The sequence below is a fragment of the Colossoma macropomum genome, unplaced genomic scaffold, assembly GCF_904425465.1.
Source record: "Colossoma macropomum unplaced genomic scaffold, Colossoma_macropomum, whole genome shotgun sequence".
Lineage (NCBI taxonomy): Eukaryota > Metazoa > Chordata > Actinopteri > Characiformes > Serrasalmidae > Colossoma > Colossoma macropomum.
The window spans coordinates 312872-339392 of record NW_023495456.1 but is presented as its reverse complement, the minus strand read 5'-3'; the positions used below and the strand labels follow the sequence as shown (position 1 = coordinate 339392).

The following is a 26521-nucleotide window of genomic DNA, read 5'->3' as shown; positions in this document are numbered from 1 at the left end:
AAAACATTACATTAGATATTTATATTTTAATTTAAAAAAATTTAATAGAATGCAAAAAATATTGCATGAATTGCATTAACAATTACACAGACCTATTTTGACATGACAGAAAAAAGTCCCTTACTCTGCGTGCTTTTTGGAGGTGGAACTGTTTTCCTCACACTCCTCAGAGCGGCTCATCCTGCTTTTCTGGTTTAACAAAACCTGTCAGACTTAAAAGAAGAACAACTCTGTACAATAAACAGCTCAGAAAAGCTCACAGAAACAGCCAGTAAAAGCTGTAATTAAAAACAGACAAATGTGGACATCATGGATTAGCAGGAAATTAAAATACAGAAGCAGCTAAACTCATTTACTGTGTACACATTCACAGAGGCAGGAGCTCAGCAGACGACACAAGATACACAGAGTCGACAATTACTTTTAATTTTACTGGTGAAGAAGAAAGAAAGTGACTTTAATGAGAGTCAGATTAATGTGAACTGCAGCAGCTGCTGATTTAGCTGTTGATCTCTTTCCTTGTTCTTTATAAAAGTTACTAAAATATTCATATAAAGCTCTTACCTCCACAAACAAGATCCTAGAAAAAGGTTCTTTAACTGAATGTGTCGTCCTTTCGTGTGTATTATATCTCATATCATAATGTCATCATGGTTTCCAAAAAATAATATTGATCCTCTCAAACCACCAAGTGGTGTTGAATAGTGAAGAAACAATTTCAGCCTCACCTGAGCTTTCCTTCACCTGAGAAATACGTCAGCTCTCCTCCCTGGTGTCACGTTTCATAGACCTTCACTCTAGTGTCATGTTCAACTGGAACTCGTCTCTCTGATACTCTGAATTTTTGACTGACAACCCTACTAAAATGCTCAGTGAGTGATTTGGTAACACTTTACAATACTGTTTCATAGGTAATAAGTAACTAATCAGGAACTAAGCAGGAATGAATGAGTAGTTCTGCATTAACGCTTAAGTAACTACTATTAACTGCCAAGGACTACTAGTTAATTACTCAGTAGGTAATGGTGAACTAATAATTAGGGTAGTTCACTATTAACTAAACAATAACTAGTAACACTTTACATTAAGGGTCGCTAATCAATCATTAAATATATAATAATCAACTATTAGTTTCCCATTATTTAGTTATTAGTTAACTCTTCGTTACAACACATTACACTGTGCTTTTGTTTCATACTACTGACTCACAAACACAGCTTCGATCATACACTGCAATAATAATACAGCGTTTATTTTAGGGAATTAATTACACTAAACAATCACTCTACTATGTTAAAAACACTGAGTATTTTGTTTTATTTCACATTTTATTTTTTCCAGTTGTTTTCATTTTAATACTAGTAAGTTTGGTCAGCAGGGGAGGAGTACACTCACTGCTGGACATCAAACTCCACCCACGAGCACGGCCATTAGCTTTCATGACAAACACTGCCGTTTTATTGGCTGGTTACTGAAACATCTGCATGAATTAGGGTGTGCTTCATGTAACTGATATGTAAATGAGGTGCTGGTAGGCTGGTTTCATGCACTGAAGCTGATTTATCATTTATGCTCAAATCTCCACTTGTTTCCACATCGTATAAAATTGTTATGAATCAGACGCAGAGCAGTTCATACCGTATAAAAGCCAAAAAAATGTGTTCTTTTTTACGTAACTTTGATGATTAATGGGTCCTTTTCACAAGATTCGTGATTACTTCCGGTTTAAGCATTAGCAGGGTAAAATTCACTTCCTCTCCATATAGCTACTGCAGACGCGATGTCAAAATGTTTAGTAGTGAACTGTAACGCTCAAACACTGAGCTACAACAGCTGTATTTTAGTTTTCCTGTACGGTTGTGACAAACAGCGAGAGTAAGAAGTGGACAGAAGCTCTGATTTACCTGTAAACAGAGCTAAAATGCTGTATGTTGTTTTTACTGCAGTTCTGCTGCAGCTGCTTCACATCAAGCAGCCTCTGTGTCTTTGTACAACACGCCAACGATGTCGGTAATATTCTGTTTTCAAAAGAAAGAAGAACTTTTATATGTAGCATGAATGTTATAGACTCTGTTTATATTAAGCTAGCTATACTAGCTAGAAGCTACTGCTAGCCAAACTAGCCCGGCTAACATGAAGCAGCTTTTTCAGATGTTTTTTTTCAGCTAGGAGTCGCGTTTTTGACTGAGCAGTGAAAGGTAGATGTTTTCTGAAGTGCTGCTTCAAAAATTGCCATGAAACTATAAGAATAATGCTAGCAGATCGCTAACATAGCCAGCGTTAGAGCTAACTTAGCTTTAAAGTCTGCTGCTCATACGAAGCTGGTGCTCCTCAAACTGCTAATGGTAGGCTAGCTAATTAGCGACTGTAGCCTGCTAGCCTACCATAAGCTAATACAGTTTAAACGAGGTCTGTAAAATAGACTTTACATATAAAAGTTTTTGTTTGTGTTTGTCAGAAGTCTCTGCCATCATGTAGCTAAATGTGTCACAGAACCTGCTCCACGCTAGCCGGCTGGTGGCAGCAGCTAAGGAAAGCTAACTAGCTTCCTTATTTTGGGAACACAGCTACAGTTAGAAATGGCTTCTAGCGTTGCTAGCTAGCTACAGCTAAACAACGTCTACCAAATTCATACTACATAGAAGAACTTTAATTTCTTTTGAAAACAAAAATATTACAGAAATTGCTGGCATGTTGTTCAACTACAGAGACACTGCTTGATGTGAGCAGCTGCAGCAGCAGAAAGCAGGGCTACAACACATTCAGCATTTTAGCGGTGTGTACAGTTAAATCAGTGCTTCCATTCACCTCCTGTTCTCACTTTTTGTCATGATAGTGCACGAAAACTAACATATGTCTGTTGTAGCTCAGTATTTGAGCATTATAGTTCACTGCTAAGGCTTAATCCGGACGTAATCACGACTCTTTGTGAAAAGGGCCCATGGCCATTAGATCTTTACATTTTGACCATTAATTACTTCTTAAATTCCTCTTACTTAACCATTAATTACTGATTTTGTGTTGTCACTTTACTTGGAGGGACACAAAAGCAGTAATTAATGGTTAAGTAAGAGGAATTTAAGAAGTAATTAATGATTAAGTATGAGGAATTTAAGAAGCAATGAATGGTTGATTAAGTGGAATTTAAGAAGTAATGAATGGTCAAAATGTAAAGATCTAATGGCCATTAATCATCAAAGTTACGTAAAAAAAAGCCTTTTATAAGGTATGAACTGCTCTGCGTCTGATTCAAAACAATTTTGTACGATGTGGAAACAAGTGGAGATTTGAGCATAAATGATAAATCAGCTTCAGTGCATGAAACCAGCCTACCAGCACCTCATTTACATATCAGTTACATGAAGCACACACTAATTCATGCAGATGTTTCAGTAGCCAGCCAATAAAACGGCAGTGTTTGGCATGAAAGCTAATGGCCGTGCTCGTGGGTGGAGTTTGATGTCCAGCAGTGAGTGCATTCCTCCCCTGCTGACCAAACTTAATAGTATTAAAATGAAAACAACTGGAAAAAATAAAATATGAAATAAAACAAAATACTCAGTGTTGTTAACATAGTAGAGTGATTGTTTAGTGTAATTAATTCCCTAAAATAAACGCTGTATTAATGCAGTGTATGATCGAAGCTGTGTTTGTGAGTCAGTAGTATGAAACAAAAGCACAGTGTAATGTGTCTTTAAATGGAACATGAAATAGTTGCAGCACTTGTTTATATCAATGTGCACGTAAATTAAGTACATCCACTTTTGTACTGGACTGTCATGCACACAAATATGAGTAAACCAGATATGAGTACAGATATGCCAAGATGAATGTGATGAATAACAAAACCGTCCATGAATTTGTGTGCGCTCATCTTACGGTCAGATGTGACCATAAGCATCTTTAATGAACAAGAACCAAAGTGAGAAAAGTGAAGCAACTGAATATATGGAGGTGATAGAAAGTTAATTAACAGATAATTAGCAGGATTAACACATAAGTGCTAGTAAGTTATCACGTTACCTCTTTATATGAAGAAAAATACTTATTAGTTAATTAACAATGTAATAAGCAGCAATTAGCACACAGATAATGAGTAAGTAAGCCACAAACTAACGACAAACTAACTTATCAACTAACAGTGTACTTAATTACTAATTGATAAGTGCTTAATCAATTACTAAGTAATAGCTAATGCTTAATGAAGTATTAACTAATAACTAAATAATGGGAAACTAATAGTTGATTATTATATATTTAATGATTAATTAGCGACCCCTAATGTAAAGTGTTACCCAATAACTACTGAGTCTCACAGAGAATGGCTTAGTAACTGTGTTTTCTTAGAATAACTACTCATAAATTACAGATCAATTCAACATTAACTGCTTAATGGCTGAGTCTTACAAGGTTCCTGGTGAACTGCTAACTGATAGTGTATTCCAACACTTCTAACAGTAGTGAAATACACTACACAGTGTGCAGTCTCTACAATATAATGGATTATATCCTCCATTTCTATTCACAGAAACGGGTATCCTCAGAGAAGGCATTACAGCACAATGTACTGACTGCTGTCGCTCATGTGCTTGTTTTGATCAGAAATTTTAAAAGACTAATCTTCATATTTGGCAGTGTGAACCAATTTGCACACCAGCCTACAAATGGGACAACTGCTAAAATACAGTATTCAAAAGACCAGTCTGTTTACCTCTCATCCCTAGAAAATAAAAAACAATTCTTTTCTGCAGGAGCATGTGTGCAGTGTTCTTCTGAAGAGTAGTTCTCCTTTACAGTCCTTTTGAGGGCAGGGTCAGTTGAAGAGAGGGCACACAGAAATATCTGACTTTGTATGTGCCCTGTCTGCAAATTCACTTGGTTCTACATATTACCAAGTCATTATGTAATTACTGTCTGTTAGACAACGAATGAGGTGTTGGAGTTAACGATGATCAGGAACAATATCAAGTGAAACACATGGCAATTCATTACTAATGAACAAGGTGTTACTGTGTTGTTGATTAGGAGTTAATGATGGTTAGCAACAGTATTACACATGGTAACTCATCATTAATGAACTAGTAGATAATGAAAATCAAGAACTGCATTATAATGTGATATACATTAGAAATAAAAATATCTAAAGAAATGATGTACTGTAGTACAGAAAATATTAATAAAGAAATTTTGAAAAAAAAAGTACGAGTAAATAAGTTGTGTATTGAGTCCTTTTTTTATTTGTGAACAGTCCAAATGTGAAAACACTCCTGAGTTAACTAGCTATATCACTGAAAATAACACAACCAAACAGAATGAAATCTAAATCTGTCATTACTACTGAAGGAGAAAGTCTGAGAGCTGAGGCTGATCACAGTATGTTCTGTGCATTAATTACACATCTTTCTGGTTCATATGTGAGGCACAAAGTTTAACTAGCTAACTAGCATGCACTCATAACAGAACACATGCAGCAGCTTTAGGTTAAAAAAAGTACTAACATGTGCTTACAATTCTGAAACAACACGGTAAAATGGACATTGCACAAGAAGACCATACCTACTTAGCTCAGATTAGTTAGTGTGTCAGCTAACTGTTTCTCTACATTAGAGTCCATTGTTCTCAACAGAAAGGTCAATGCTATCATAATAAGAGTCCTGTGCAATTCTACTGTTAAGTGTAAGTTTATTTAATTCAACAGAACACTAAAATATTTATTATTTTAAATGTCAAAACCTCTATGTATTTGTACTACTACAATAATAATAATCATCATCATCATCATCATCATCATCAGTAGTAGTAGTAGTAGTAGTAGTAGTTGAAGTACTTGGATGAAAAATACAGAACATTTTTACATACATTTTTTTCTACCAGGCCTTTTGGGAGAAGACCTGACACTTGGCACACAGATCATTTGACTTTAGGACCCTGTATTTTACATTTTATTTCAAATAAAGTCTAATTGATCGTTCCATGCTGACTTAACTGGGCAGATCAGATTTTTTTTTTTAATAGTAAAAATGGAAGTATGTTGTTTGAATTATATTTAGTTGACCTTTGTGATTCTGAAATAGATTTTAGAGAAGAAGGGACCGGAAATAATCTACCATCAAAGTTATAATGCATAATTAGACTAATTATAATACGATAATATTTCACAATATTTTCAGTCTGTGCATTATTTAATGTTTAGTTTTACAAAATATGTTATAAATATAATATTCAACTATATGTAGTGCATAATGAATAGTAAGGAACGTTTTTAGTGGTTTTAATGTTTTTTTCTCTTCTTTTTTTTTGTTTTTAAATTCTGAAAAATCTTGTCTTGGTCGTACCACTCCTGTTTTTTTTTTTATTTGTAGTTGTAGTATAAATATATAGATTTTTGATTTACGTTATGCACAGAAGTTTGCAAAACTGAAAAATGAGTCACCTCATAGAACAAGAGTGTTAAGCTACATATTTAGCATTACTGAAGCATCACTTCTTCATGGATTCATAATGTTACTCCAAGTGGTGGAATATTCCTGCATCACTGTTTTATTGATGATTAAATGAAATAAGCCATTAATTTAGCAATCAATAATTTTATTGTGAAAAGTGCTTTCTTATAGAATATATATTCATTGAATATACTTCCAGCATAAAATACTTGTTTGCCTTGTAATAATGTATATATTGCACAGTGTGTAATATACATAATTATTGGACAGCACATATTCAAAACAATCTTTGGTGAACCTAATGATGTTCATTACTAAACAGAAAATAATAAGCAGCACTAAATCATCACTTGCTCATGAGTTAAATGTTGTGGGAGTGTATTTTGTACACACTTCTAGAGACAAACAGCCAAAACAGACTCAGATGACCAGTTTAAAGAGTCACAAAGATTAACACAGGAGCCACACTACTTGCAGCGCGGTCACTGCTTCTGATTTAAAATGAGCTTCACTTCATATAACTGTGCTCTCATGGAAACAGAAGAAAAACAAAAACGTAAATAAAGGAAGCCTTGATCTCGACTGGTACAAACACAAATTAACAAAAAACATTTCTTCTGGTTTCTACATACAAAACATCATGACCTGTGACTAATTTACAGTCTGTTTTCTTCACTGGACAAAGTATCACACGTTCCATCTGAGTGTAACAGACTAGAAGATTCTCCCGCACTAAATATCATACATTCATTTTTAAGTGTTTGTTTACTATTTTTTTTCTTATGAAGTTTTCTGTACACAAACACACACATCCATCTAGTCCACACACTCATACTGTATTTACACACACTGCCTCCCTCTGCTGCTGGAGCTCCTCATACACATTCAGAAATCACTTCTCTTTATTTTTAGAAATCTCTTAATGATGTCGTCTCTTTGGTTATCAATAATACACACCATCAACACCACACTCTGAAAAAAAACAAAGAAAAAAAAACTTTCAATAATAAAATAAGATTTCATTTGTCTGGAAAAACAACCTGCCTGTGTGTGTGTGTGTGTGTGTGTGTGTGTGTGTGTGTGTGTGCACGTTCATCTGAAATCATTGTTACTCACCTTAGATCTTGTAATCTGTAATGTTTATTATGTTTAAGAGCAAACAACATCTCACGTCCTGTCTTTGTCTGGAAATTCCAAGACAGATCCAGCACTCTCAGGTGTGAGGGGTTTAATTTCAGAGCTGCAGTCAGAGCCGCACAGCCTTCATCTGTGACATTACAAGCTTTTAACCTACAGAAAGAACAGTGTTTGAGTGTGATGTGGATGTAAACATTATAAACACAAAAAGTATGTTTCCGTTGATGAAGATTTAAGGCACTGAGCAGTAGCTGATATTAGGTCCATCACATATTCTATACATTACATTTCTTTACTTATGTTGCAGATCAAGCTAATAAACTGTCACACATCCCCCACACCTTTCTCTTGCTAAGGACTTGATCTCCCAGTACTCTCTGAGAGATCACCTGACATCACCTGACATCTCACGGCCAGTGCCTTTGCCTCAGTATTATCACCTTTGTATTACGCCTGTTGTCTGTGTAGTTAGTATATAAGCCTGGGTTTTTAGCTTAATTCTTTGCAAGGTATTACATCTTTCTGTAAGAGCTACTGAGCATCATTTCTTGTATTGTTCTACCTATGTATCAATCCTGCTTCCTGTATTTTTTAACACTGCCTTAATGCCTTTGCCCTTTGGATTGATTGCTCAGATTTTTTGGAATCAGAGGCTTTTCAAAAGGCCATTGTGACTCAGGGACAAATTCTAGGTCAACATCAACAAGTACTGACTGGGGTACACCGCCTCTTGAATGTTCAACACATCAACAAACGGACCAACAGAATAATTTAGTTCAAATAGTAAACAGTGCTAAAGATTTGACCACTCAACTGCAAGGTAAAAAAAAAAACATTTTTTACTGTAAGTCTGATAAATTCGATGGGGATCCTGAGAAGTGTCAAGGTTTCTTGTTGCAGTGCTCTCTTTATTTAGCTATTTTTCCTGCCGGTACTGATCAAGCCCAAATTTATTTAATTTTTTATTGTGGTCCCTCATTTATATAGCAGACAATTGGACTGGGCAACTGCAGTACTATGTTGGCCAAATGTATAAAATTCTTCTTATGACCAGTTTGTGAAAGAATTGCATAGTTTTTGACCATCCACATGAGAGAAAGATTAGTGGAGAATTATTTACCAAAATCCATCAAGGTGACTGATCTGTTTCGATTATGCTTTGGACTTTCACAATCTCGCAGCCAGCAGTGGCTGGAATGAACCCGCTTTGCTGGTTTTGTTTTGTAGAGGACTCAATTCTAAATTAGTTACTGAACTAGCTTGTAGAGACAAAGACCTGTCCATAAACCAACTTCTTTCATTAGCTATGCGACTGGATCACCTTCTTAATGAAAGAAAGACTGGTACACCAAACATCTTCCAAACAAAAACCTATCGTCAGACCTGCCATCACTAACCCAGGTGAAACTACGGTCACCAGCAAGATGAAGTATAATGAAGAACCCGTGCAGTGTGTTCTATCCTGTCTGACACCAGAGGAGAAGCTTCTTCACATTAAGGGGGGTGGTGGGGGGGGGGAGTTGTGCATGTACTGTGGCAGTGCTGGTCACATCCTTCATGACTGTCAGGCCTGTCCACACAAACCTCAGGCACCGACCTCTGGAAAGTGCATGGAGGCTAACTGGGACTGACATGTGTTTGTAGAATATGAGCAAACCCATGATTAGTTGTAGTAAAGCGTCAGTCAATTGTGTATAGTCCTACTATAGGTCTTGCAGTAGATGTTGTATGGGCAATTTTTAGTCTTGGCATGTACAGGCATATTCATGCAAGTTCAAGCATAGCTGCCTTGCCTCAGTCAGCCCTTTTCTACATACTCCATGCGCTAATGTGGTGAGCATTCCAACAAAGAGTTTGGCTTTAAAGTCTTTCCTCTTACCAGTTACTGTGTACTTCCAGTTAGATCTCTCCATTGTGTCAGCTTTTGACTCTGGAACTGAGGGGAATTTCATGAACATCTGACTCATAGAGAAGCTGTAGATTTCGGTGGCACCCTTGAAAACACTGTTAAGAGTCGCCACTTTAGACAGGGGTCCAGTTAGAGTGGGATCAATAACTCACAAGACACAACCCATTCGACTGAATACAAGGGCTTTGCATTCTGAATAGATTACTTTTTAGTCATCGGAACTTCTGAATTTTCAGTAATCCTTGTTATAATCCGTGAGGGAGATGAATGAAAACGGCCTTTATAACCACTCAGGGCCACTAATAATACTTGGTTATGCTGTTTGGCTTTGCTAATGCTCCATCAGGTTTTCAGGCTTTCATAAATGATGTTTTGAGGTATATGATTGGTTAATTTGTGGTAGCCTATATAGACGACATCCTGATTTACTTGCCTGACCACAAGACACATGTAGAGCATGTCTGTTTGGTTCTTAGATGTTTCTATTTTTTCTATTTCTATTTTTCTATTTTTTGATTTCTATTTTTTTTGTATAGACATTTCATCTGTAACTTCAGTGCTATAGTAGTCCTTCTAACAGCCCTCTTAAGGGGTGTTCCTAAAAAATTATGTTGGTCCCCAGAAGCTGCCCTTAAGGAAGGATTCACAATTTAGATTCAGTATCACCTTTCATTCTGGCTCGCAGAACCACAAAGTTGATGCATTATCACACATCTATCAGGAGAACAATGTAGAACTTAAAGATCAAGAACCAGCAAACATTCTTCCCCCAAACATGGTGGCTTCAATACATTGGGTGATAGATGAAGAGATCGATCATGTTCTAGAGAGTATCAATACTCCTCTTAGATGCCCTCCAGGAAAGAAATATTTCCCTCAGCAGGTTCGTGATAAACTTATCACGAATCTGCCACCTTTCTCATGTTTAAATGATATAGCACTATGATATACATGATATACACTATGATATAGCAGCTTGTTTATGATCAAGAGAACAGACAACCCATAAAGCAGAATTACAGTGGCTCTAACAAACGCTATTAACTACTAGCTAATAAATGTAAAATAAAATCACTGTAGTTTGTATCCACAAGTAGCAGGTGACCTAACATAAGATACAGAGAAGCAGCTTGGCTAACGCTGATGTTCTTAAAAACGAAGTATGATAAAATGGTGTAGACCAGATGAACCACTCAGATGCAATTGAAAAGTCATTTTGAAATTAATTGAAGTATCAAGCAATCCAAAAAGAAAGTAGAAATATATGGCATCTTTTGCAGACAACAGTGGACAGCATAGTGTTCACACACACAATACAATATAGTACTGTCATGATACCCTGTTTAACACACTGCTATCAAAATAAGAGTCCTAAATTTATTTATGGTATTTTTAGCGGACTATTGTTATTGTGAACAAAAATTATTATGATAATTATAATTATATCTCTGTTGTTAAAATTTTTTGTTGGTTACTATATTACTTAATTTTAGTTACTCTCAGAGAGATGATCTTACCCCAGTGTCTCCAATTTACAGAGAGGATTTTCCAGTCCAGCAGAGAGCAGCTTCACTCCTGAATCTCCCAGTTTATTACCCGACAAATTCAGTTCGCTCAGGTGGGAGGGGTTTGATTTCAGGGCTGAAGTCAGAGCAGCACAGCCTTCTTCTGAGATGTTACAACCCTTCAACCTGCAGAGAGAACAAGGACACTCTCTTAGTTCAGAACACACAGATCAGTTCAGCAGGAACTTAATCAACAAGGTTTCACTAAAATTATAAATCAAAAAGAAATTTTATTGTTTTCTGAAAAAATATATGCCCATTTCAAAATTGGTGCCAGCGACATATTTCAAAAAAGTTGTGACAGGTGCCACTGTGCTGCATCACCTCTGCTTTTACAACGCTCCGAATCAGAATCAAGCTTTATTGACCAGGTATGCTTACACATACAAGCTGGTTACAGCCGCTCACAGTGCACAACATCTGACAAACATTTTACAGTAGTAAATAAAATAAAAATAAAACATGCATTCCTACCACACACACACACACACACACACACACACACACACACACACACAGTCCAAGCCCCAATGAATAAGTGGCATAGAAAAACTCCCTAAGACCAAGAGTGTCACACTTTCTGGTTTTCAGTTGGACACTCATACCATCAAGAACTCCATTTCCTAGAATCCCTCTGTCAGTAATGGGACTTCCTCAACCAATCACAAACCACCCAGCGGATCACAGTCAATTCTAATCACCACCACCTGTTGAACTCAGTACATATACTAGTCTGTTTGGTTCATGTCTTTGAGAAGTATTGCCATTGTCTCGTCAGTGCATATCAAGTCATTTATTTTCCTGATTGCTGTTCCGTGTTCTGTCTCCTTTTGAATAAATCGTCCGAGTTCAATGGTTAATTAGTCTGTACAGCAGCAGCAGCAGTATAATCAAAAGGGTCAGTTCATGCAGATGAGGTTTGCACAGCATTGTACAGCGAGAAGCTCCATGGTGGTCAAACCAGTCCAGAAGGCTGGTGAGCAGTGGGCACCTGATCAAGGCAGAAGAAGCAACAGCATCAGACACACAGGACGGGTAGTTGTTCTTAAATGAGCTCCAGCCCAGAGAAGGCGGCAGTATTTATGGATCTGTTTTATATATGTTTTTTCTTCACATGGTAGAGTTTTAAGTTTGTGGATGCAGCGATGAACTGTTTTCACAGACATTGGTTGTCAGAAGTGTTCCTGAGCCCAAGCAGTGATAAGCCCTACAGAATCATGTCTGTTTTTAATGCAGTGCTGCCTGAGGGCCCAAAGATCACAGTGAGTCTATATTGGTTTTTGGCCTTGTCCCTTGCATACAGAGATTTCTCCAGATTCTTTAAATCATTTATATTATGTAGCAATCTCCAAGTGCAATTTTATGTTAAGTAATGGTTTTCTTGTCGTTTGCCTGCGCAGTCTTTCACAGAGTGATGAACTTCTCCTCTCTTCTCCTTTCTGAAAGAAAATTCTGGGATGCTCTTCTTATACCTAATCATGTTACTGACCTGTTGCCAATGAACCTAATTAGTTGTGAGATGTTCCACCATTATTTCTTTAGCATTACACAACTTAAAAAATGTTGTCTTTGTACTATTTTCATTAATTATGTGGTTAAAATTATGTCTTCATTATTGTGTTCTATTTTTATTTACATTTTGCACAGTGTTCCAACCTTTTTGGAAATGGGGTTGGAAGTTTGCTAATGGGCCTCGCTTCAACATACTGGCTCACGTTACCAGAAATAAAATGAAAGCTAGTTTTAACATTATTAGCTTGCCAATAATGCTATAACAAACAGTTTCTGCACATGTGCACATGTCTCTCTCTTTCTGGGTGTGTATGTGTATATTTGCCTGTCCTGCAACACAAAAAGCTAATGTGGCACAGTGTTTAATGAGAGACAGTAGTGGCATCACAGAACAGAATGTCCACTCTATCACATTGTCCCCTTTAGTCACTTGGTAGATGATATGAGCAGATCTAAGAAGTGCATACAATTTGGTTCAAATCAAAGAGGGAGACAAATGGAAGACAGTGTTTATGACCACTAGGGGACACTACAAATACCTAGTAATCGGGTGCCCACTGCTTGCAAGCCTTCTGGACTGTTTTGACCACCATGGAGCTTCACGCTGTACAACGCTGTGCAAACCTCACCTGCATGAAATGACCTTTCTGATGATACTGCTGCTGCTGCACAGGCTCAGTGTATTTAATTATAACCATAGCTTCACCTGTTTTTTCCCACTTCTGTATTTTACTATTATATATTAATGCTGTTTGCTATCCGTTGTCGACCAGAGAAGGATGGGTTTCCCCTTTTGAGTCAAGGTTTCTTCCTCTTGCTCTTAGGGAGTTTTCCTTGCCACTGTCTCGTTCTGTTTTGTTACAGCTTATCCAGTGAGAGGAGTGTGTTTTGGCTATATCAAATGCATCACAAAAACCTTCAAAACTGAAGAAACACCCCGAGACCAAACACATACTCTTGTGCCAAAGCCAGTGGATTATTTTCAGTAAAAACACAATGGACTGCAGGTCCAAATCACAGTCTACATCTACCTCTTACATTCCTGCTGCCTTCCCGTTTTTTGTAACATCATTGCAACCATATTTTTTGATTTTGTTGTTTTGTTGGTTTTCAACATAACTCTAATTTTCCTTTCTGTGATTGAACTGGTTTGATCTTTTTCATCCCATAATTCCCAGGTTTCCATATCAGCATTAAGAAAAAAGAAAAAAAATGCATTTAAAAAGTTGATATTAGTTTTTTTCTGTAGGCTGCTATGCTTTGAATGTATGAACAGGTGGACCTTTGGGTGGAAAAGGTTGCGAACCTCTGCTTTAGTGTATCAGTGGGTGATTGAGGAAAACGTGAGACCATCTGTCCTAAAACTGAAGCTGAAGTGGTGGTGGTGGACCATGCAACATGACAATGACACAAAACATTCCAGTAAGTCCACCAAGGAATGGCTCAAAAGAAAGAAATGGAAAGTTCTGGAATGGTCAAATCAAAGCTTGGATCTTAATCCTGAGATGCTGTGGAGTGATTTGAAACAGGCTGTGCATGCAGGAAACCTATCATACATCACACAGCTGTAAGGATTCTGCATGTAGAATTGGGAAAAACTGTGACTATTATCTCATTAAATAACATACTCTGCTAAACTTGCTCAAATAATATTATTAAACTTAAGCTTTCACTGAGCTGGTAAATCTGCTTTTAGCTATGGTGCAGCAGTGAGCTAGAATACAGTACAGAATACACTAAAGCTTGACTCACTCATTTCTTCTAAAGTTTTTAAACTTTCACTTTCTAATTATTTTTGATCTAGCTGTGTTAACAGATTATTTTTAGTGCATAATATTTACTATTTTATAAATTATTTGTTTTATTGCCTTATTTTATTATCTTTTTGTTAGACTGTTTATTCCTGGGTTTCACTGTCATCTTAGTCTATTTATCTATCTGATATCATTTCTTTGCATTTTACTCCCCTGTGACTCAGCTTTACTGAAAATGAAGATTCTCCTCAAAGTAAACCTGGGCTAAAAAACAGTTGTATTGTTCTGTGCACCTGCACTGGACAATCTAAGAACATCTGCTACATCTAGTCGCACAACACTAATCTTACCTCAGTGTCTCCAGTTTACAGAGATGATTTTCCAGCCCTGCACAGAGCAGCTTCACTCCTGAATCTCCTAGTTTATTATCAGACAGATCCAGGTCTCTTAGATAGGATTCTGAGTTGAGCACTGAGGCCAGAGCTGCACAGCTTTGGTTTGTCAGATTACAAAATGAAAGGCTGAAAATGAAGAAAAACAACATATAATATTCTAACCTATTAAAGCTGCTGAAAACCAAATAAAGGCATATACAATGCATTCAGAAAGTCTTCAGAAGTTTTCCCCATCATTCTGCACTCAATACCCCATTATGACAAAGTGAAAACAGAATTTTAGATTTTTCTGCAAATGTATTGAAAAGGAAAAACTAAAATATTAGTCTTGTTGGGTATGATGCCACAAGGTTTGCACACCTGGATTTCTTTTTTGCCATTCTTCTCTACAAATCCTCTCAAACTCTGTCAGGTTGAATGGGGACCATTTTCACCTCTCAATTTTCAGGTCTCTCCAGAGATGTTCAATTAAGTTCAAGTCAGAGTTCTGACAGGGCCCCTTAAGGATATTCACAGAGTTGTCCCTAAGCCCTTCCTGTGTTGTCTTGGCTGTGAGCTCAGGGTCATTGTCTTGTTAGAAGGTAAACTTTTGCCCCAGTCTAAGGTCACAAGTGCTCTGCATTGGGTTTTCATTAAGAATATCTCTGTACTTTGCTCCATTAAGCTATCCCTGAACCCTGACCAGTTTCCCTGTCCGAGCTGCTGAAAAACAACCCCACAGGCATAAAGCTGCCACCCCCCATAGGGGTGGTATTGGGCAGGTGATGAGCAGTGCCTGGTTTCCTATTCTACATGACACATAGAATATATGCCAAAACGTTCATTCTCTGCTTCATCAGACCAGAGTATCTTGTTTCTCACAGTCTGAAAGTCCTTTAGGTGCTTTTTTGCAAACTTCAGGCAGGCTATCATGGGTCTTTTACTAAGGAGAGGCCCAGATTGGTGGAGTGCTACAGTGATGATTGACCTCCTGGAAGTTTCTCCCATCAGCACACAGGATGGTCACCTCTCTTACCAAGGCCCTTTTCCACCAAATACTTAGTTTCGTGGGGCGGCCAGCTCTAGGAAGAGTTCTGGTTGTTCCAAACTTCTTCCATTTAAGAATTATGGTGGCTATTGTGCTCTTGCGAACTTTCATTGTAGCAGAACTTTTTTATAGCCTTTTCCAGATCTGTGCCTCCACACAGTCCTGTCTCTGAGTTCTGCAGGCAGTTCTTTCTTCCTCATGGCTTGGTTTTTGCTCTGATATGTATTGTCAGCTCCGAGACCTCTTATACAGACAGGTGTGTATCTTTCCAAATCATGTTCAATCAAGTGAATTTACCACAGATGGACTCCAATCAAAGTGTAGAAACATCTCACATATGATCAAGAGAAATGGGAGGGCCCCAGAGCTAAATTTCATTTGTAATAGCAAAGGATCTGAATACTTTTGTCCATGTGAAATTTTAGTGTTTCCATTTTAATATACTTGCAAAAATTTCTAAAATTCTGTTTTCACTTCACTTTCACTTTGAATGACTGAAAAGTTGAACAAATTGAAATCAAGCAGTTGAATAAAGCAGCATTGCATTTTCATCATGTTTCTAATATTGTGTCAGTTTTATTTAGTATTACTTACTCCACTGATCTGGATTCTGCAACGACAGGCAGCAGCTTCAGAAGAACATCATCTGATCTGTTATATTTCTGCAGGACAAATGTATCCAGGTTCTCTCCTGATGTCAGCAGTACAAAGACCACAGCTGACCACTGTGAAGGAGAGAGTGTTATTTGGTTTAGACTGTCAGACTGCAGGTACTGCTGAACTTCCTCAACTAGAGAACGGTCATCCAGTTCATTCAGACAGTGGAACAGATTGACGGATTTATCTGCAGAGGGATTCTCACTGATCTTCTTCTTTATGTATTTAATTATTTTCTCTTTGTAGTGCGAGCTATTTCCTGTCTCTGTCACTAACTCTTGAATGAGATTCTGATTGGACTCCAGTGAGAGACCCAGAAGAAAGCGAAGAAAAAGATCCAGATGTCCATTCTTACTCTGCAAGGCCTGATCCACAGCACTCTTGTGTAAATCTGAGATTGTAAATTCTTTTTTTCTGCGAATCCCCAGTTTTGAGGACTGACTCTGTTTAAGTACATTTTTCTTCTGGTTCAGAAAGGTTAGGTGCACATATAGAGCTGCAAGATGTTCCTGAATGCTCAGATGAACAAAGCAGTACACTTTACTCTGGTGCAGCCCAGATTCCTCTCTGAAGATCTGTGTACACACACCTGAGTACACTGATGCTTCTTCAATGTCGATGCCACACTCTCTCAGATCTTCCTCATAAAAGATCAGGTTTCCTTTCATCAGCTGCTGAAAAGCCAGTTGTCCCAGTTTCAGAAGTACTTCTTCATCTGTCTTCTGGTTCTTTGTGTACTTTTCTCTCATGATTTTTGTCTGAATGATGAGGAAGTATGTGTACATTTGAGTCAGAGTTTTGGGGGTCTCTCCACTCTCTGCTTCACCCAACATTCTCTCTAGAACAGTGGCTGAAATCCAGCAGAACACAGGAATGTGGCACATGATGTAGAGGCTTCTTGATGTCTTCAGGTGTGTGATGATTCTATTGGTTAGGCTCTGATCCCTAATTCTCTTCCTGAAGTACTCCTCCTTCTGTGGGTCACTGAATCCTCTTACTACTGTCAATCGGTCCACACACTCAGAGGGGATCTGATCAGCTGCTGCAGGTCGGGAGGTGATCCAGATGAGAGCAGAGGGAAGCAGATTCCCCTTGATCAGATTGGTTAGCAGCACCTTCACTGAGGATGACTGAGTGACATCATCCAACCTCACAGTGCTCTGAAAATCTAGAGCTAAACGACACTCATCCAAACCATCAAATATGAACAGAACTTTGTGAGATCTGGATATTTCCATTTCATTAATGTCCTTAAACCATTTCTGAAGAAGTTCCACCAAACTCAGTTTTTGGTCCTTCATCAAATTCAGTTCTCTGAAAGGAAGTGGAAATATGAAGTGGACATCCTGATTTGCTCTCCCTTCAGTCCAGTCCAGAATGAACTTCTGCACAGAGACTGTTTTTCCAATGCCAGCGACTCCCTTTGTCAGCACAGTTCTGATGGGTTTGTCTTGTTCAGATAAGGGTTTAAAGATGTCATTGCATTTGATTGGTGTGTCCTCTGTTGCTGTTCTCCTGAGCGCTGCCTCAATCTGTGTGGCCTCATGTTCATTACTGACCTCTCCACTGTCTCCCTCTGTGATGTAGAGCTCTGTGTAGATCTCACTGAGAAGTGTTAGGGCTTCCTGGTTTGTTATTACCTCATTCAAACACTGAAACTTCTGTTTCAGATTTAATTTGAAGTCTTCTTCAAGTTTAGTTCCAGCAGATGCGGAGTCAGGTCTGCAAGAAAAAGGCGTAATGAGCAATATACAAGTTTTTTGTCACAGGACAGAAAAGTTCCGCTCCATTCAACCAGTCATCTGTAGTAATGTGAACACTGCCTTAGACTTTTCATAAGAGTTGACACAAATTAACCTAACAATCTAAAATTGAGCATTTTGTGGATGTTTGTGTGATTTCTGACCTGTTAGAAAATATAACACATGTAGGTGATATATCAGATAAAAATTATACATATCACTGCTTAGCGCAGCACTTTCAGTAAATCAAAGAGAGTTGTATGTACAAAAGTGGAAAATTATACTATTTATACTACATATACTATACCTACTGTCATACACAGAATATCACAGAAAGATGTGAATATTTGCAGAAAATTTAAATTTGTACAGTTATTGGAATAATTGTAATAAAGTAAAGGGGATTGCTAGTTTAGTTTAAGTGTGAGGAGTCCACTGTGGTTAATGAGCTACTGCTCTGGGGAAGAAGCTGTTAGTGTGTCTGGCTGTGCTTGTTTTGACTGAATCTTCTGCCAGAGGGGAGTAGCTAGAAGAGGTGATGTGTAGGATTAGAGGGGTAATCTTGCTTCATCACTCTGCTGTTGTAGATGTCCTGAAGCATTGGCAGGCTACATCCAATGATCCTCTCCACTGTCCTGATTATGCATTGGAGTTTGGTTCGCTCTTGTGAGGTGGAGGAACCAAACTACATAGTTATGGATGATGTAAGGATGGACTCCATGATCGCAGTGTAGAACTGGATCATCAGGCTCTGCAGCAGGTTCACTTCCTTTAGCTGCCTCACAAAGAACATTTCATTCTGTGCTCTCTTGGCTATAGAGGGTATGTTTCTTTCTCAGTTGATGTTCCTGAATATTAATGGTGAGGGAAAACTAGATTCTTGGATGCATCGCGATGCGGACGTGGACAATTCCGAATCGATTCACAAATGTCAAAAAATCGATTTTCTAAATATTTAATTTATAATGTAATGTCGATGGAACGTAAAGGCGGAACTTGGAAGTGCGGAAGTGCGGAAGTGCAGCACCCGGACAGTCTGTGATGTGCACATAACAAAAACACAACTGGATAAGTGAGAAATCTGACTGGCACCTTCTGCAAGCTAGGTTAAGTCAGGAGTCACAACACAAATGTTAAGAAGAGCCATTTTATCCTTTCAACAAAAATCAAACCATCTTGGGAGCCACAACATTTAATATCCAATATGTTTCAATATGTGCTAATGTCCTTGTATAGGCTAAACAATATAAAGAAAAATACAGACTTACTTTACTCTGCTTTATGCTTTAGCTCGGCTATAGCCGCTTTCCGACAGGAAACTTTTCCTCAAACATTGAATATTTTCTTGACTGTTTTACGAGGCTGAAGTCGGTTCTCATTTACCAGCTTCTTGTCCGTATTTTTCCTGTTCCACCTTAAATGGCACCTGAAGTGCCAAAAAATAAATGCGGAAACATTTAAGGTGGAACAGGAAAATTCTAGTCTTTTGTGTGTTTAGGAGCAGGTAGTTGCTGCTGCAGCAAGAGACCAGCTACTTGACTCCTTTTCTGTAAGGAGACTCATCACCATTGGCCATGAACCCACCACAGCGGTGTCATCTGCAACCTTTAGGATCTTCACAGCTGGTTCTTTAGAGATACAGTCATTGGTATAGAGACTGAGAAAAGGGGAGACAGTGCTGAGGGTCCAGGGCTCTGACGTGTGTTGTCCTAGCTGCACCTTCTATCTCCTGTTATCACTAAAAATACGTTCCTAAACTTTTTAAGTATGTCTTTATTGAAAAGAAACATCAAGTTTGTTGTATTAAAGTTTTATTTAATTATAGTACTATGGTATGGTACTACTCTTATTTTATTCAATTTTAGTTCCAAAAAAGTTAAATTCTTGAAACGTCATATATAGAACTGTCTACACAGGTTATCTTGTAACACTTTATAATAAGAGGCTCCTACAAATAGCAACATGTTAATTTGTTAATGATGGTTAATACTATTAATATAATAATTATGTAATTGTTAATATTGTGTATTTTGTATTATTATTGTGTATTGTTATTGTTATTATTATTATTTTTATTATTGTGTATCAAGTCCTACCATTTGAATTTTTGACCACTTTGTGACTTACTCTGTGAATAATTAAAAGCACTGTAAATCATTTTCATGAATGTATTATTTTCAAATATTGTAGCATCCTGCTATTGGCTGGTGCTGGCTTTTAAAAAAAAGGACTAATGCTGTTTAATGTCGTTGTTTTTTAGTTAAAGGTGTGTAGTATGTGTTTATTAGGTTATTCTATGTTGGGGAGTGGGGTTTTGTGAGAGTGTTTTGTGTTCTGAGTTAGTCATCATGAGGGTAAAGTGTATAGCTAATGGTGAACTCCCCTGCAAATCCAGTGCTTGTATGTGCTTTTCTGCCTTGTTGTTACAAGCTTCTGATTCCCATGTTTATTGGAGAACAGACAAAAAATATTAATGTGCATTGCCGTTAGCTTAGCACTAACATACTACTAGAATCCCCTAGGGGTGCTAGCTGAAAACAGCTCTAATATACAGACATTTTTCCTCTCAGTGTTTTGACAGAGTTTGACATTAATGGTCCAATCTGATAGTTTAGCTACACAACAATTTTGCAAGACTAGATGTACATTAAACCCTGAGGAACTATATGATTTCTATATTAAAAAGTGGTATTAATTTTGAAATGTCTGGTTACTTTTCATAACAGCAGATGTGGGTTCGTTCAGTAATTTATGGGAGCTATTACCTGTATTCAGATGAGGGGTCTTCATCTTTGAACATTGGTGGAGTTTCCATAAACCTGTCACTCTTCAAGCATGGACAGCTGGATTCTGGAGAGTCTGATCCATTTCCCAGGGCTTCACTACAAAAGAATATAGAAATTACTCCAGTGATTTATGTACAGCCTTTAAATTTCTCGCCTTATTTTAAAGTGATGACATCTTATTTCAACAAAAGGTTCAGATTATTTGTAGTAAAAGAAGCACGGAAATAAGAGGAGAACAAAATAGAAAATGTAAATTTGCTGTGTTCCTCTTCCTTCATTTGACTAAATTATGATGTATTAAGTAGTTTTACAACATAAACACAAATAATACTGAAAATGAACTGGCACAAAACAATCAAACTGAGCAGTGAGGGAAACAATGCTCATTACAGCCTTTCTCACTAACAGATGTTCACAACAGATGTTTAGTCGTCAATCTGACAGAAAAAATGCATTTTTATTTTAGTAAACGATTCAGTCCACACTGGCTAGATGCACATCCTACATCCCGTAGGTCTTCTGACCTGTTATGTTTTTTATTTTGCACACTGTGTCTATGGCATGAGTCAGTGAAGAGTGAACTCCACAGAGATGCTATTTATCAATCTTTCTTTAAACTTAGAAAACACTTAGGGTGACATTCAGTGAAGTAACAAAGGTAAAACACAGGAGAATATCAAACCAATAAAAAGGGCTAAATAAAACAACTATTTGTAACTAATATAGTTACAAATGCAAACAAATTATAATCAAGCATTAAATTTAAACTGTAAATATTAAGAACAGAATGTGTGTTATGCTACTTCATTAATGAATGATGAACATGAGCTGAAGGAAAACTAATGAATGAATGTAACAGAAACAATAAAAGATGAAGCTCTACTGTAACAGTCAGGAGCTGATGTGCTTCAGGAGAGGCTTAATACTCAAAGAGAATCAACATGATTTCACGTATGTGTGGAGAGCTGAGAGCTCCAGGAGGCCGAGCCATTAAAGACCCAGTGTGGATTGGACGCACAACTAATTACTTCACTTACACTTTGCTTATATGATGCTAATGTGTCACATCTGGTGTTCACTTGTCACACTTCTCATTCAAAAAGCTTCCCCTATTTGAAGAATTATAAAATCCACCAGGCTTCACAGCCAGCTGAAGACTCAGTGTTGTCTTCCTTTAAACTACCAAAACCAACCACAGCAACCCATATAATCTTCTGGCCTTGATTACGAGCTCAGTTATGTCACACATGCACATTTTAACCCGGGGGTGTCCAATCTTATCCACAGAGGGCTGGTGTGGCTGCATGTTTTTACTCCAACAAAGCAGGAAATCACCTGATGAAATGTTTGAAGACTAAGCCCAACTGATTAAACAAGTGGAGTCAGGTGAGCTCCGGCTTATTTGGAGTGAAAACCTGCAGAAACCTAAGATTAGACATGCCTATTTTAACCTGTTACACACAAACAATGGAAATTCAATTCATTCACAAATAAAGATCCACCAGTCTTTATAGAAATGTAGCTGATTATGTCTGATCTCTTCTGCAGAAACAGATTAGAGTTCAACATGAATGTTTCCTCTGTAACAGCTTATCATGTTACTGGAAAAAAACAGCCCTGGTTTCATTTGTAAATGATACTAATAAGTAAAAATGCATGCAGTAATAGACATTATTAAAAACATTACCAATTGGTCATCTTAATAATCTTCTTTTTAAAAAATCCTTGTAGTTTGTCTTTACAAAGACAACAGCAAAAACAACAGCTACTGATGAGTATGATTTGAGTGGAATGTCCTGATTATTCAGTTTAAATCCCTACACAGAATCCAGAATAGAGCTGAGTACTGGAGAGTCTGAGGGCTGAACTGTGAGGAGCTGTTACCTGTGTCCAGATGAGGGATCTCCATCTTTTAACAGTGGTGGATGATCAATAGACCAGTGACTCTTCATGGACACACAGCTGGGAGCTGGAGAATCTAATCTCTCCTGTTGGACTAGACTGGAATACAATATAACAGAAATATTACATTAGACATTCATTTTGTTATTAAAAATATAAATATAACGCAAAAATATTACATAATCTCACTGCATTAACAGTCACAAAGAGGTAATATGACATAAGAGAGAAAAAATCTCTCACTCGGAGTGTTTGTTGGAGGTGGAACTGTCTTCCTCACACTCCTCAGAGAGGCTCATCCTGCTTTTCTGGTCTAACGAAACCTGTCAGACTTAAAAGAAGAACAACTCTGTTCAATAAACAGCTCTGAAAAGCTCACAGAAACAGCCAGTAAAAGCTGTAATTAAAAACAGACAAATGTGGACATCATGAATTAGCAGTAAATTAAAATACAGAAGCAGCTAAACTCATTTACTGTGTACACATTCACAGAGGCAGGAGCTCAGCAGACGACACAAGAAACACAGAGTCAACAATTACTTTTAATTTTACTGGTGAAGAAGAAAGAAAGTGACTTTAATGAGAGTCAGATTAATGTGAATTGCAGCAGCTGCTGATTTAGCTGTTGATCTCTTCTTCTTTATAAAAGTTATTAAAATATTCATATAAAGCTCTTACCTCCACAAACAAGATCCTACAAAAAGGCTCTTTAACTGAATGTGTCGTCCTTTTGTGTGTATTATATCTCATATCATAATGTCATCATGGCTTCCAAAAAAAAAATATTGTTCCTCTCAAATCACCAAGTGGTGTTGAACAGTGGAGAAACACTTTCAGCTTCACCTGAGAAACACGTCAGCTCTCTCCTCCCTGGTGTCACATTTCATAGACCTGCACTTCAGCGTCACATTCAGCTGGAACTCGTCTCTCTGACACTCTGAATTTGTCTGACTGACAACCGTATTAAAATGATCAGTGAGTGATTCTTAATGTAATAATCAGTAACACTACAAAACAGTTCCTTAATGAATGATTAAGTACTTATTAACTAAGCACTGGGTAATGAATTAACATCATATTCACAATAACAGTCAAATCCCTTACAAATTATGTTACCAGACCTTCTGTGGTAAAAACATGGCATGACTGGCCCAACATGAGGTAACACACTGTGGTCCTGCAAGGGATTTGAGTGGGCATTCCAAAGTGCAGGCTGCCCACAAAAAAACCCACACTGGGCCTGTTTGGGATTTGTATGCTGTAAGCTTGCCAACAAAGGGCCAATGTGTGCTTGTTTGCTGGGTTAAATGGACAACATCAGGGTCTGAGCCACAAACTAGTCTACCAAAATTCCTTCTTCTTAAGATTTCATGTTAACTAGGAATAACATTTGTGTGAATATTGAAACGAACTCTTACTCTACCAGCACTTTTAGGTCATTTTTAGGTGCTCAGATTGTCTTTTTTCAGGCAAATGTGAAGTACATTAATTTAATTATTTATAGATCGGGGTCTGAGCTCTGTGACTTTAGGCCAATGAATGTTAGTGATGCTGGTATTTGCTTTTATTCTCAGAAATTCATCAGAAACAAACAACTATTTTTATATTATCTATCAGACTATAACATTTTTTGGCTTCATCTTGTTTCACTACTTCTTACTCATATGTTTTTGATATTGTTGGTTGCATTAAAGTCACATTAAAGAGGAAAAAAAAATTAACACGACTCATTTTATTATTAGGAAAAATACTACGATTTTAAACATGATGTTTTATATTTGCTGTATATAAAACTATTAATATTAAAGGCCAACATTTCACAGCATTGAGATCAGCACTGAGTTTTTAACAAGTCATACACAAAGTGTGAACAAGCGTACTGGACCTGCTGGAGTTCACATTAAACCTGCTTGAACACATTTATATTAGACCAATAACAGCATTTAACAGAAAACAAACCCATTTAGAGCTAAGACCAACCTGTTTGGAGTTCAGTCTGCAGGAAGACACATTTGCAGTGGAGGAGGAGAGTCTCTGTGTAGGTACCATTTAATTCATTCATGCAGTGAATCTGCTTAGAGCGGCAGATAAACTACAAACCCCATATAGTTACCAGTTCATACTGAGACATCTTGTGCAGCTACGAGGCTGAAGTAGCTTCTTATTCACCAACTTCAGTGGTGCTGCAGTTACATTCTGGCACCTGTAGATGGCGACATAACACTGAGAATCACTCTGTATAGAATCTGTATGTGTATAAATGCTGAATAAAAGGATTAAACAGAAACACAGAGACTGTCCGAGTTGTGTTTTTAGGGAATCTATTTCAGAAAGTCTGAACCATTTTAGAACTTAACATTGTGTAAAAGAAATGCGTAAATAAGAGAAAAGTAAAGGGTGAATTTGTGCTTTTCTGCTACCGTCTTACCTTCCAATCATTAAACATGTCAAAATGCTGAATTGTAAGAAATTTTACCAAATAACTTCTTAAATGATCTTTTAAACACAGCATAACAGACACACAGTGAGACTGCATTATCTGCTTGAGACAGCGGCTGTGACAGCACTGAATCACCTTCTTATTCACTAATGCTGCTTCAGAAACATCTAAAGAAATGATACTTATAATAACAGATTATCACACAATCTGAATTATACATTTTACAGAGACCACAGAATGTGAGGTGTTGGTGTTTCTGCTTATGCACTGTGACTTTATCTCCTGAATTTTCACAGCGTCTCAAAATCTGTCTACATATTTGAAGCACAAAATATCAGATTATCAAACTCCTGAAGAGGAAGAAATTTTACTGAAGGATTATTCAGTTGTGACTCTGTGAACAGAACAATTTGAGACTGTAAGATGTGTAAACTGTATTTTTGCTTCTTTACTATGACATTATTTTCAGATTGACAGAAAGTCTCACACACCTCACACTTACATCTAACACAGCGTAACAGAGAAAAACATACTGTAGGATTTCGATATTCTGTGATATTGTCCTTTAGATGTGACTGTAAGACATATTTGAGACATTTTGAAGATCAGTAGATAAAGTCATAACAAATAAGCAGAAAACACCAATAACTCACATTCTATAGTCTCTGTAAAGCATCTAATACCAGATTGTGTGATAGTCTGTTATTTTATGTCTGGGTCTGAGTGTCATTTCTTTATGCCTTTTGACAATCAAGAAGTCAGAACACAGCAAGTGCCGGAGCGGGTAATCAAGAGAGTCAAGAGAGTGACCAGTGGGCCGGGAGAGTTTTGAGCTCATTACTGTAAGTTAACGTATAAACTCACACATATAAGCACATAAACACTCAGACAAACTATAAATGTTACATCCAAGTGTGTATCTGTAGTAATTGAGGGGTTAAACCAGCAGCCCCCACCTCAAGTGGTTGAGCCCCGGTTTGCTGATTGTAACTGAGTTTCGTACAGTGGACAGAGATTAGATGAAGCTGAAGTTAACAGCTAATTCTCATTTCCTGTTCCACCTTAAATGATGTAGCAATTACATTCAGACATACATCCTGAGTGCAGCACTGTTTAAGGTGAAAAGATGGGCGACTGTGTGAATCTGGTACTGACTGACACAACAGAGTTCATCACATTCTTTGCATTACTGATGTAGTAATTTTCATATGTCAATCATGCTAAGATGGACAGCAGTGAAAGAACAGCAAAA

The 26521-nt window shown here is 37.4% G+C and overlaps 1 protein-coding gene across 3 annotated transcripts in view; it reads right to left on the bottom strand.

The window, feature by feature from the left end:
- LOC118802094 (NACHT, LRR and PYD domains-containing protein 3-like) overlaps window positions 1-24824 on the bottom strand; it is a 65060-nt gene extending 40236 nt beyond the window's left edge. Inside the window, exons 1-4 of one of the 3 annotated variants that reach the window (XM_036562556.1) lie at window positions 24810-24824; window positions 23508-23780; window positions 23073-23160; window positions 22812-22928 (exon numbers count right to left, since the gene is read on the bottom strand). In XM_036562556.1, the coding sequence (XP_036418449.1) occupies window positions 22812-22928; window positions 23073-23128 (173 nt within the window). In that variant the 5' untranslated portion in view covers window positions 23129-23160; window positions 23508-23780; window positions 24810-24824. Of the gene's footprint in view, window positions 1-124; window positions 213-564; window positions 682-728; window positions 756-22811; window positions 22929-23072; window positions 23161-23507; window positions 23781-24809 lie in introns of those variants that run through there. The other 2 variants (XM_036562558.1, XM_036562557.1) reach the window with 2 other exon arrangements.
- Between the last annotated feature and the right edge of the window lie 1697 nt (window positions 24825-26521).